The 13124-nt window shown below is 46.8% G+C and overlaps 1 protein-coding gene across 2 annotated transcripts; it reads left to right on the top strand.

Moving 5' to 3' along the window:
* Positions 1–749: 749 nt before the first annotated feature.
* Positions 750–9088, top strand: TBXT (T-box transcription factor T). Of its 2 annotated transcripts, none has more exons than XM_077119517.1 (8): positions 750–955; positions 1478–1742; positions 2446–2580; positions 3396–3457; positions 3578–3639; positions 5042–5215; positions 6340–6469; positions 8215–9088. In XM_077119517.1, exons 1-8 carry the CDS (start codon positions 750–752, stop codon positions 8486–8488), a joined length of 1308 nt encoding a protein of 435 aa, XP_076975632.1. In that variant the 3' UTR covers positions 8489–9088. The 2 variants fall into 2 exon arrangements, with proteins under 2 accessions (XP_076975632.1, XP_076975631.1); XM_077119516.1 differs by having other exon boundaries at positions 5039–5215.
* The last annotated feature ends 4036 nt before the right edge of the window (positions 9089–13124 follow it).

Here is a 13124-nt window from a genome sequence, read left to right as displayed (position 1 = left end):
ATCCGACAGAGGCTTCCCCCGGGGCGCAGGTGAGCCCCGAGGTAGGGTGGCGCCTCCCAGCTCTCAACCCCACAGGAGGGGCGGGCTGGAGGGGCGCGTGGGGCGGCCGGCACGCAGCCCAGCGTCCCCGCGTCCTGTCCCCACCGCTCCGCACCCCGCGCCCTGGGGGCCGGAGGCGGGCCCCCACGCCGCAGCTTCCTCCTCCCCACGCTGCTTTGATGGAGGTGCAAACATTTTGGGGAGGGCGTAGGTGTAGGGGTTGGGGCCTGGGCGAGGAGGGCCAGGGGCAGCGGATTTACATGAAGCAGCCGCGCGGGAGCCCATTGTTGGCTCTCGGCCTCCCAGGCCCGCCCGGCGGGGTCTGATATGGCCGCGCGCGGCCAATGGGCAGCTGCGCCCCACACTTCAAAGCGCGCCGGTTGCCGTCGGCCTCGCCCCCTTCCGCGGACGACTGGGCTCTATTTATGGGGAGGGGGACTTAGTCTTTCTGCCCACAGACTATCCTAGTCGCTCCTGGTGGGAGTTCAAGTGGAGCCACCTTAATCCCCCACCCCTTTCCCCCCACCCCTCCCCCACAAATTTCCGACCTTCGCGTCCGCCCGCGTCCGAGCCGGGGACCCGGGGGCCTTCGCTGTTGTGGGCCGGAGCGGCCCCTTTTCTCGGGAGAGCGGCGCGGGGAGGAGCGGAAGGTGGCTCTCGGATAGCGAGCTGGGGCTTTGGAGGGCGGCGGGGAGGGGCCAGGCGGGAGGATGAGCTCCTCCGGCGCCGAGAGTTCGGGAAAGAGCCTGCAGTACCGAGTGGACCATCTGCTGAGCGCCGTGGAGAGCGAGCTGCAGGCGGGCAGCGAGAAGGGCGACCCCACGGAGCGCGAGCTGCGCGTCGGCCTAGAGGAGAGCGAACTGTGGCTGCGCTTCAAGGAGCTCACCAACGAGATGATCGTCACCAAGAACGGCCGGTGAGTGCGCGCACCCGCCAGGGCCCTGCGCTCCGCTCCGCCCTGTCCCTCCGGGCCCCGCGTGCTGCCTGCGCAGCTGGGGAAACCTGGGGAGGTCTTTCCTGGCGACCACTTTATCTCCTGCAGGGAGGCCTTCTGGTTTACTCCCGTGCCGTCTGGAAACGGTCTCTTGCTGCCTCTAAGAATTACTTTACTGGGACTTCGTGGAAGGTTGGGGAGCGGCTCGAATCCCCCTGAGCCTCAGACCTCGGGGCGGGCTTGATCTGCAGCCACCGCCTGGGTCTTTGGCCTCTCTGGACCCTAGGACCCTTAGCAGGTCGGGGGAACGGGGGAACTTAGGGGTCCCTTTTGAGGAGTTCTCCAGGAGCCTCTTCTTTGGCCCGTGAGAAGGTCCCTTCTGGGTCCCTTTTGGGGAGTTCTCCAGGAGCCTCTTCTTTGGCCCGCGAGAAGATCCCTTTGGCCCAAGTTGTGTGCCTGGGGTCTAAGAGGCGCGTCTTCCTGCTTCGCCCCCTCCTTGCCCAGGAGGATGTTCCCGGTGCTGAAGGTGAGCGTGTCGGGGCTGGATCCCAACGCCATGTACTCCTTTCTCCTGGACTTCGTGGCGGCCGACGCGCACCGCTGGAAGTACGTGAACGGGGAGTGGGTGCCGGGGGGCAAGCCCGAGCCGCAGGCTCCCAGCTGCGTCTACATCCACCCCGACTCGCCCAACTTTGGGGCCCACTGGATGAAGGCACCCGTCTCCTTCAGCAAAGTCAAACTCACCAACAAGCTCAACGGCGGGGGCCAGGTAGGTGCGCCGAGAGCCCGCGGCGGGGCCGGACGCGAGCGCCGGGAGGCGCCCGCGCGTCCTGCGCCCTAGGCGTTGCGCGCCTTTCCTGGAAGGGAAGGAACTTGCCCCCGACCGGTGACATCTGCACTGGAGAAACTTTAATCCTTTGGTGGTATTTATATTAAACCATTAGCAGTTACACGGAGGCTTGTGACTAGGGAGAGGGAAGAGGCTCAGAAGCCTGGGTCTTTGGCGTGTGTTTTCCTAAACTCTCGCAAGGCTAGAGAAGATAGCAGCGGTGATGACAAACGGTCCCATTAAAGCGAAACGAGTGCCCGCAGTGTTTGCTGCATGCAGACCGAACGAACTGTTGTAAACTAGTTCTTCCCTAGAGACTTATTTAGCTGCTGGGAATGGATTCTCATTGGAAGACTCTTGCAAACCACCCCCAGGCTTTTATAAACGTGTCTCCATCCGGGTGGAAGTCTCGGCATGCGCTCCTTTGAGTTGTGCAGGCGTCGCATCTCATCCCTTTCCCCAAAGTAGGTGGGGGAAGCAGCCCCTGTAAAACGCTGACAGGAAGCCCACAGCCCTCAACAGTGTGGTCTGAAGGAATTCCTGCCTCTTGTGCATGTACTTTTCTCGTAAACGGCAGGACAGATGGGTGTTTTGTGATCTTAACGGTGGGACTTGTATTGTCACCTCCTGTGTGTTCCCTCAGATCATGTTGAATTCCTTACACAAATACGAACCCCGCATTCATATAGTGCGGGTTGGGGGGCCGCAGCGGATGATCACCAGCCATTGCTTTCCCGAGACCCAGTTCATAGCGGTGACAGCTTACCAGAACGAGGAGGTAAGGGGCGAGGGGGAAGCAATTCCAGCGTGCTTGTGGCTGACACCAGTGCGCTTCAAACGCGTATTCAGTTCCTTTCCGAGTAATTGACCGTAATGAAAAGTGGGGGCAGAGGGAGAAAGTGTAATATGAACTCAGGTGTATATTCCTTTATGGGGACTAAATGTTCTGGATTAAAGTGTCCACAACTAGGAACATGTCCTAAATGACCCGTGGGAAAAGATGCGCAGTATGCTTAGTTCATTAGCTTAGGCAGTTAATATTTAAGTACAGTGAATGAATGAGAGGGTCTTTGCCTTACTTTGGAAAATTTCCCAAAAGGGAGTGGGGTTGCAGCACAGCAAAACTCAACCTGTGAAGACTCAACTATAATATAATGTGTAAAGACTCAACTATAGTTGGAAAATACTAATTAAAATATTCCTGTAAATCTTACCCTAAAGATTAAATATTGTGATTACTTAATAAGTTGTCACTTATCCACATACTCACACCAGCTCATCATTAGTTCCTAAGCAGATTCAGGTTATGTTTTGAGGTTATTGTTTTTGTTTGTTTTAGTTATGCACATAAATTGATTGTGACTCCCACTCAAAATTGACATTTAAAAACTTTTTCATAAATGTGCTTTCTTTATGAAATATTACAATTACTCTGCTATTTCAGGTCCAAATATAAAGATATATCTGGAAAGAAGTCTGGTTTTATTTGAATACTTAAAGGGTGTGTACTTGTGTTTCTCAATGTCTTGATGCCAAATTAAGTCTTCTGGTTAATGAGCAGTGTACTAGTAAATGCGATTTCTTCTTTTTCAGATCACAGCTCTTAAAATTAAATACAATCCGTTTGCAAAAGCTTTCCTTGATGCAAAGGAAAGGTGAGAGAATTCTACCTATATATCCTTTGATCAAAGAGGTAGGCGGAGAGATGAAATGCTGCTGCAAATGGTATTCTGTATTTTCTTTTTTTTTGACAATTCAATACACTTTTTTGACAGAAGCGATCACAAAGAAGTGCCAGAAGAACCAGGAGACAACCCGCAAGCTGGGTATTCTCAATGTACGGTTTGTTTCACTTGGCACAGATGTAGCTTGTTTCAAATCTAGACCCCGCCGAATGCTAGCAACCGGAGGCAGAGAAGACAAGCAAATTTCTGGGCGTGTGTGTTTGGGAGCAGGGCACGTGGCACATTGTGGCTTACTGAGCAGCCTGTTCTGAAGGGGTGGTCTGAGAAATCTGGGGAGCAGGGTTTAATTGGGCTCTTGCGTTGTGCTTTTACCGGGATGGGGCTTATGGAGACCTGGGTGTGGTTGCCTGGCCTGTGTTAGGGCAAAGGGAGAGTCCAGCCCCCGCCTCTCTGATGGTTCCCATCTTTGTTAATGGTTGAAAACCGGGGACCCGTCTTGGAGGTGACATTTATAAATAAATGGCAGTTTTCCCTTGTGGGGCCCATTTTGGTTTTGGGAATAGCCCAGGAATACACATTGATTTTGGTGGAAGCAGGGAATCCCAGGAGGGGAAAAGGTCTGCTTGAAGTCTGCCTTCACTTAGCAAAGCAATGTGATCAAGTAGTAAGAGAGTCCACTCTCCCCCAGGGAAGGACTTTGAGACTTAAAATTTTCACTACAGGGCATACTCCTGTACACATCTTTATTCGGGATATGTATCTTTGAATCATCTTCTAGGCTAATTGAGCAAATAGTTCTTCTAACAGGGCAGCTTAACTTAAAAGGACAAGAGAAACAACTGCCGGTGAGCCCGGGGACCCCACCACCTATTGTGGGCACAGCTGTATCCCTTCCCTTATGTAACACCTGAAGAACTGTTTGTAGTTTGGAAATGGGACCTCATGTACTTGTCCCCCTAAGGGCTGCTTTTTATTAATTCTTAAAAAAAAAAGCCTTTTGTAAAAACGATGTTATTTGAATGGCTTTCTGATGCATACAGTAGGAATAAAGCCAAAAAGTAAGCAGAAAGTAGAAAGTAAGGATAACAGCTCCGTGAGTATAATTATAATTCTGGTAGGAGATAGGAGAGAGCTGCAGGGAAAGTTGGAGGAACATGCCCTGGCCCCATTGCCTTTGCTTTTGTTTGATTCTTTTTTTGCGTGTGGTTTGGTTTTATATTTTATTCATGTTCAGCAGTTAGGACCTGACTGTCTTGGAAATAGAGAATCACAGAAGAGGTGCAGAAGATTCAGAGATGCAGGGAGATTTGAATGAAGCTGTGGTTTAGAAAGCGACTTAGGTTGACTGAGGCGGGCGTTTCCAGGTTTTCTCGGGAACCCTGTGGGCTTGGATACCTGGGTTCACTTTCGGCATCAGGTGTGGGATTCTTCACTTTGTCAGGGACTTAATAAGGAGAAGATCCCCCAAGTTTTGGGTCTCCACACTCCCCTACTTGAAAATAATGATATAGTGGGTACGGATGCCCGTTACTCAGTATTTTTTCCTCACAGCAGGGGGCTGGCTTATTCCTGGCACCGGCCCACTCTGCCCGCCCGCCAGCCCCCACCCTCAGTTCGGAGGGCCTCTCGCACTCTCCTCCCCGCATGGCTGTGAAAGATACCCCGCCCTGAGGAGCCACCGCTCAGCGCCCTACCCCAGTCCATACACTCATCGGAACAACTCTCCAAGTAAGTCATTAGTTAGAAGTGGGCCAAGAATTTGGGGGGGTGGCCAGGAAAAGCACTTCTGGAAAAGCCTTCTCTGGAGCGTCTGAAGCCAGGAGAGGACTCCTTCCAGAACCCCCACCCATGCCCAGTTCTTCCATGGGCATCCTCCTGTTTGTTGGCTCCAGAAGCGCCCCTCGCCCCGCCGTGTCCTGGCTATTGCTGGATCAGCTACTGGGTGGTCTCAGACCGGGGTCTTTAATGCTGAGTGTGACTGACAGATTATTACTGGACACCCTCACAGGGCTGTGGATGGATCTCTGGGGGTGGGACCTGGCATTGGATATTTCATGGAACTCTTCAAAGGGATGGGTCAGGTAGGCATAGGAGAGTCGCTGGCTTGACCAGACCAGTGGGTCACCATGTAGGGGGCTAGAGCTCAGCCCACAGATCACCTGGGAACTAGTGAGACCCGCCCAGGCTCGGGCCTCCTTCCCAACTTACTAACTCAGAAGATAGCTATGGGGTCCTGCCATGTGCATTTGAGCAAGCCCCCTGGGTGATTCTGACGAAGGCGCAACTGTTGCCAGTACTAAGCCACTAGAGTGTAGCTAGTTCTGTCTAACCCGGATGGCCAGGCTTAGTTTTGACTGGTTGCAAAAGGAAAAAAGAGCCAAAGAGCACCGTTAAACAATTAAGGTTGATTTCAAGTGAAAAGAGCCATTGATGGAGAAATAAATTGTTACTGGGACTTCTGTTCAATCAGGCAGGACTCCCAGATGAGAAGATCATATTTTTTATTTTGTGTGAAGTAATGGTTTCAAAGGCAGTATATAAAGCCACATTTGTTTTTTTACTTGAAAGGTAGTTTCAACTAAGTAAGTTGATTCTAGGATTCACTTTCTATAGGCTATCTATTAATACAGACATTAAAAGGAAAAGTCCAGGTTTACTGGAATATATACCTTTGATAATAGATTGTAGCCTTTGCCCACCAATTGAGGAGGCAAATGGCTTTTCTGTATTCATACTCTACAACAAGTTTTTGTTTTCAGTGTTGAGTAGCTCTAGTTACTGATAATATTTTAATGTATTTTGTTGCTCATAGAATAGCCCTTCCAATAACCATGCTCTCTTCTGTCCCTTAGCCTATTCTGACAATTCATCTGCATGTTTGTCCATGCTCCAATCTCCTGACGGTTGGTCCGGCCTCGGAATGCCTGCCCATCCCAGCATGCTCCCCATGAGTCATAACCCAGGCCCACCCACTGGCTCTAGGTAACTTCTGGGAAAATGATCGAAACCACCCTAGAATGCCCCTGTCTTCCTTCGTGTTGGCTCTCCTTGTTAGCTAGCCTTTACCGGTGGGTGGCTGGGTTTTTAAATTTTTAAACTTCCACCGTTAGCCAGACATCTGACTGCTATGCAAGCAGATTGCCTATTCTCTGGGGGTGTTGGCAGCTCTCTTAGAAACCGTGTCATCTTGGCGGGTGGCAATACTGATCAGGAATCAGGGCCCACCTGGCTCTGCCACCTCCCGGTTCATGTAGAGGACCAATCTCTGAGCTTCTCTGGGCCTCAATTAATTTGTGTATAAAAAGAGACGCTTGTCTTTGTGCAGTTCCTGGGGGAATAGGTAAGTTTTGAAGGTTATAAGTAACCTTTTCAACAGGAGTTATTAAATGAAGGGAATTTGTTGGCATAAGATCAAAATCCTTAACCTTAAACGTTGGGTAGCTGGTAAAGAGTGAGGATTATTTTTTATTAACTTGGAAATTATTTAGAGGAACTCTATTTCTTCATAGGATCAATGTAATAAAAAGCTAAAATAGCACAGCTTAGAAGAAGGCTCTAATTTTTCAATGAGGAAATGGGCCCAAAGGTTTTAAACTAGTTGGCCCAAGTAATTCACAACAGAGCGACCCTACAATTTCTATTTGTATAGTGACCCTATAATGACGTTTTCTTGTCCTTAAAAGCAAGGCACTTCATTTTGTATAACATATCAAAATATGTCTCAATCTTAGTTCTTTTCGTCTGTGAAGCAGTTTCCTCATAATAAGAATAATGTAATAGTGTGTACTTAAAAAATAGACTGTACAAAAATGAGCAAACTTTTGAAAGGCCCAAGATCATTTTCAGAAGCCTGCACATGGATGAAACGACCTGCTGGTTACAAACCCCTGACAGTGGGAACCTGTCATTGCCTTGTTTCCTTTCATCTGTAAGATGGTGAAAGTAGTGACCTTCCTTGCTTAACTCGGGCTTATTTATGAGGTCAGATGCAATAGATATATAGGACATGGCTTGATCAAACTACAGTATAGCGTGAGGTCTGACACATTTATAGAAGAATCTTCCCCCAAATTTTAGCACAGTTTCATGCTATTTACTGCTGTGTGTTTAGGTAGGAGGATTTAATACTCGTACCCAGTTCCCTCACTTTATAGATGGGGAAATGGCTTCAAAAGAAGTCAGGTTGTGGCGAGTGTGTTAAGGGCAGAACTGGAACTTCTGGTCTACCTTCAGGTCCCTTGCTTTCTGCATTATGTTATGCTAACAGATGGCACAGAACACAGGCGAGTGGTACCTGTTGGATGTCGTCTTGATTGTAGGCTGTAACTGCAGCGAGGGGCAGGATACTGGCTAAAAATATAGGTGCTTAAGCCCATCCTCTGAAACTTTTGATTCCGTCTCTCTTGGGTAAGTCCGGGAATCTATGATTCTGAACACAAGAGCCTGCAGTTGCGAGTAGCCAGTAGCAGAACTTCCAGGGCTGCTCCACGAGCCACGTTTACATAAATAATCCTTTATGAGCCTCCTAAGTGTGTCTCTTGTTATTAGCTCTAGCAGCAACTTCTCTTCAGTATGTGGGATGACCATCTGGTAAGATGGATGGGATACCTCGAAAGTAAGGGTCCTGGAGATGCACTGCTCCCGAGCAGGATGCTGGCCAGGGGGGTCAGTGTTTCTGCTGGTGCAGCCTGGCACGTCTCTGACTCACCTGTGCTCTCACCTTACAGTCAGTACCCTAACCTGTGGTCCGTGAGTAACGGTGCCGGCACACCTGGCCCCCAGACGCCAGCCATGTCCAGTGGTCTGGGCACCCAGTTCTTTCGAGGCTCGGCGGCCCCGTATGCACCGCTCGCCCACACTGTCTCGGCCTCCCCCGCCTCGGGGTCCCCGCTGTATGAAGGGGGCGCCACAGCCACGGACATTCCCGACAGCCAGTACGACCCCTCGGCGCAAGCCCGCCTCCTGGCCTCGTGGACGCCTGTGTCACCACCGTCCATGTGAATCGCCACCCTTCTCGAAGACACGCTGACTTTAGCTGAGGCCACCAAGTATTGATTTCCTTGATCTACCAGTAAGGTACAAAATGGCAGTCTCACGGGGCAAGGGAAGGAAACAAAGCTTTTTCACTTCATCTGCAGTAGGAGAAGGAGCATATTCTACTTATCAAACATAGGAGAGCACAACCCCTACCCCCACCTCCCCCACTGCAGCTGCACCAGCGGTTTATTCCTGGTGAAGTGAAGTTTGAAAAGAATACATTCACTGTTATTCATGATACGACACAGTGTTTGGTAAGGTCCAGAATATTTCATTCGTTCAGCATATAGATGCACACTTTCACTTATCTTCCTTGTTGCTTTGGAGTTGTTTTCCTGTCCCTTTTGTGACAGTTACCATAGTTAGAGGTGAGCTGTTATGGACAGAACAAATCTGAGGACAACAGATTTTAGTTAAAATGAAAATTTGCTCTGTCTCCTAGAAAAGTGTGTTGCTTTGAGCAGATGTAGTTCTTTTCTTGTATTGTTAAACCTAGAGTTGTTCAGAGTTTTCTTCTGACAAAGTAGCCAAAGACAATCAGCAGAAAGCATTTTCTGCAAAATAAAGGCTATGCAAAATTTGGTTGGTGTAGTTATTATTCATACTGATTCTGTTTTTGTGTGATTTTTTGCTGCTTCATTATACTTGGTAGTGAAGAACTTGTATTTTAATGTGAGTGGAATTTTAAGCATATCTAATCAATTGGGGAAACTAGAAGTGAAATTTACTTGGTGCCAAGTGCCACAATATGCTAATGATTTTAAAAGACCTTCAGGAGATTTAAATACTCTGAAAGCTGAAAGGACAGAATGTAGATGCCCCATAGATTAATACGATGTGCACCTGATTCAAAGAAGGGGAAGCAAGATGAGTGGGCAAAAATGTATTGTTTATAAATGTAAAGAGTAGTTGCCATAGTAATTTGTATGAGATGACATTTGTAAATCTCTTGGTGCCTTTTCCCAACAGAGAGACTGCATTTGTGCTGTTTTAGAACAATTTCCCCCACCTAGTGGCGGACTCCTTAATGCTGGTTCCTACCTGTTGGAGTTTGTTGTATTCTAAAGGTTGAAGATTGCCTAGAAATTTGAGCTCAGTTAGTGGGGGCAGGATTATCAGGGTGGCATTAATCAATATTTGTAGGACACTACAGAGATGTGAAGTAAGACTTGTGGGGCAGGAGGGGGACTTAAACTTCTCACAGGCTTAGAAAAAAGTCTTAAAAAAAATTCCAAATTGGTATACTGAAAGCTCTGTCCTCTTTAGGTCAGACTCCACCTAATTTTTCTAAGACATAAAATAAACCTTTTGACATAAACTTAGTATTCTAAACATAAACTTAGTATTCAAGTATATATAATTCTTAGTGGGATTTGTGCCTGTCTTGCAAGTGAGATATGTTTATTGTAAACTGTTAACCATTTAATACAGATACTTTTTTCTGTTTTACTACAAACATATAGAAATATCTCATGTCAGGAGATTTTTGACAAATGCATTTGTATTTATTTATTTATTTATTTACTAAACCCAGTGTCCCAGAACAATTGGGAAATGAAACTGGCCCTCAGTGGCAAGGCTCTGGTTCCTGACCAAAGCAGAATAGGAGTGTGGGAAACTGCAGACAGGGAGCGGACACTGGGGAATGCTGGAGAAGAGTAAGGGGACATTAGGGAAGAGGGAATGGGAGGGTGGACAGATGCCCCCTGTTGATCCCCAGGCACTTGGCGTTTCCCTCCACACGCTCACCACTCTGGGAACTCTGGCCTATCTTGCCCACCCTCTAATATGCTGCGTGGTGCAGAGCTGTGGTTGTGATTGCGAATTCCTAGGGTTGAGCACAGTCCCCCCACCCTTAGGCCTGTGCTGGATCATGAGTGAGAACGGAACCTCGCGGACACTGGATTATTGAGGAACTCTGCAATATGGAGCCAGTGCCCTGGGCCTGCCACTGCTGGCTGTTGGGGGTAAACTGAGTCACACAGGGCCCTTCCTTGAGGGACCTTACAATCTGGTCAAAGAGACTCATGTAGATGGGCAGGGTGTTGTCATGCTTGTGTTTCTAAAGCTGTCCCAGGTTTTAAATCCAAGGAATTACCATTTTAATAATCCAAAGAGTACATTTCCACATAGCTAGTAGGAACAGTGGCAGCTGTATACCAGAAGAAGTCTGGAATTTGGGTGAATATTCATTTCCCTTCTGTGATGGTTCTTAAATTTAGCTCATTCCTGTGGGTGTGAATCCGTTGTGTGTAGAGACTTTTGATGAGGTCACTTCTGGTAAGGTGTGGCCGGCCTCAGTCAGGAAAGGTCTCTGCCCTATTACTGGTGCCCTTTATAAGAGAATGAAATTCAAAGAGAGAATAAAGCCATGGAATGCCTGTGGCCTGACATTTTTAATTTATCCTTTTTCTCTTTGGGAGTTAGTAGTGGATCAGGGGTAGTGCTTCTTCTATAAAGAAAATGGTTGAAATTTGGATTTGATAGATACATATGTAGCAAACATAATTCTTACCAGGAATAAATGTACAGATAGATGACATAGCATTTATGTGAAAATTAAGATGGTGTAGTTGTAATCAGGTTAAAAATAAAATCTATAGCTAGTAAAACTAAAAGGTCATATAAGATTGAAGGTTCGCACCCCAGATTTTATCCTCTAGCATAATCTTCTATTATCTTCTGTGTTATTAGATCAACAAATTGTGGTGCTCTGTAATATAGATATTAGACCTATTATGCAAATATACTCAAACCCAAGAGTGGTTTGTTACTAAAATTCTCCCTAGCGCCCAAGACTATAATTTTGAGAATAAAATTTCAATTTTTCTCATGGTTAAATATGTGTAGTTCTAACATTTTTCTTTTTTGTTAATAAGAGGTTAAATAGCTATCCCTTGTTCTTGACATTTTTTTCAAAAATCTAAAATCCCATGTGGTAAGTATATAATGAGACTTAAAAAATTTAATATTTCTCAGTTTGGGAATTACCTTTCAAGATACTGTTAATTCAAATAAATCAATTGTTGGTAAATTAAGTTTCTTTAAAGTGAAATTCTTTAAAAGTGACTTTGTGTTTTACAGTCATATTGTAGGTGCTGTACAGTGTAAAAATGAAAATACAGAAATGGCAGCTTTTAATCCATTCAAATATTTAGATTTGTGTGTTAGACAAAATGGTTGTGAAATTTAGATTTCCTATACTTCCATTAAAAAAAAACACCTAAATATACCAATACCTAAAATTGTCATTGAGGGTGTATGCATTTAATATAAATATGAGTTTACCATTGAAGTTTGTCATAATCTAAATAACTGATGGCTGAAGGAAAGCCATTACTGGTGCACTCATGAGCCAAATGAATTCTTACTGTTAAATACCACTCACTTATTGTGGTGTTTGGTCAACTGTCATCTTCCCTAAAAAACACTAGAAAGCCTGGTTATCAAGCGAAGCTAGTTTTATTAGACTTGCTGTGCTGAGGGATCACAGCTTAGAATCATTGTCTTAAAAAAAGGACATGAAGGGTTTCCACAGGGTTTGAGAGGCCAGGCTGGGAAATTTAATGCAGATGTTGCAAGGTGAGGGATTGGCTGAGCTTGGCAGAGTCTCTGACAGCAGTTGTAGTGGGAGGCACAGGAAAGGTGGGCCCCTGGGTGAGTCTTGAGAAGCTCTTTCAGTTGGCTTAAGTAGGGCTATCTTCAAGGTGCAGGTTATGATCTGGAGCCAACACCTCATTTTTAAATGCTGAGTCTCTCAGTATTGTTTATAAGGAAAGGAAATGAAGCCTAGTTCCAATATTGCTTAATACTGGGACAGAAAATTTGGGTTTTCATTCATTATAAAAATTGATGGCAGATGGTCATTGTTTTAGTTTACTTGGGTGCAAAGGAATGCCTTACAGTGAGTCAACTTCAAAGATAGGCATCTATTGGCTCATGGCTGTGAGGCTGGAAAAGTCCAAATCAAGGCACCATCAAGGTGGTGTTTTCTTTTTGGAGACTGGCGATCTGAGGCTGGCTGCAGGTGATCCTTGGTCCTGGGTTCCACTGCCACATGGGAATGAACATGGCGCCTCTCCTGGCCTCTCCCTTCTCTTCCTAGATCCTTTGATCACAAGAATGGATTAGCTACATATCTCCAAACCCACATAGTCAGAAAAGGTAATGGCATTTATTGTTACTCTGTTATTCATCGGTATAAACTATCATTATTTTGGACTTTTTTTTAGCTTGGTCTGTGATAATTGTGGTCAAAAGGGCAGATTATAATAGATGGCATTATTGGCCCTAATTCTCCACTCCTTCCTTTTGTCCACATCTTTTATGATAAAATTTTTCAGTTCCTCCTTCAAAAGGTGGAGTTTACTTTTACACTTCCTCACTTCCTGGCCCAGCCTCTGAATGGAGTGTGGGCAAAAGTGACAGCGTCCTTGACCAGAGACGAGGCTCCAGTGGCATGTTGTGTCCCCCCCCCCCCCCCCCGCTCCTTGTTCTTGTTCTTGCCATGTATACGAACATGCTGGGAGCTGACGTGCTTTCGTTCCGGACCCAGAAGGCACACACATGGTGCAGAGCACCCCAGCTGACTCGAGAATTG

Source organism: Tamandua tetradactyla, chromosome 11 (genome assembly GCF_023851605.1).
Source record: "Tamandua tetradactyla isolate mTamTet1 chromosome 11, mTamTet1.pri, whole genome shotgun sequence".
NCBI classification, from domain to species: domain Eukaryota; kingdom Metazoa; phylum Chordata; class Mammalia; order Pilosa; family Myrmecophagidae; genus Tamandua; species Tamandua tetradactyla.
The sequence above is the reverse complement of the archived record's forward strand: the minus strand, read 5'-3'. Positions and strand labels throughout refer to the sequence as shown.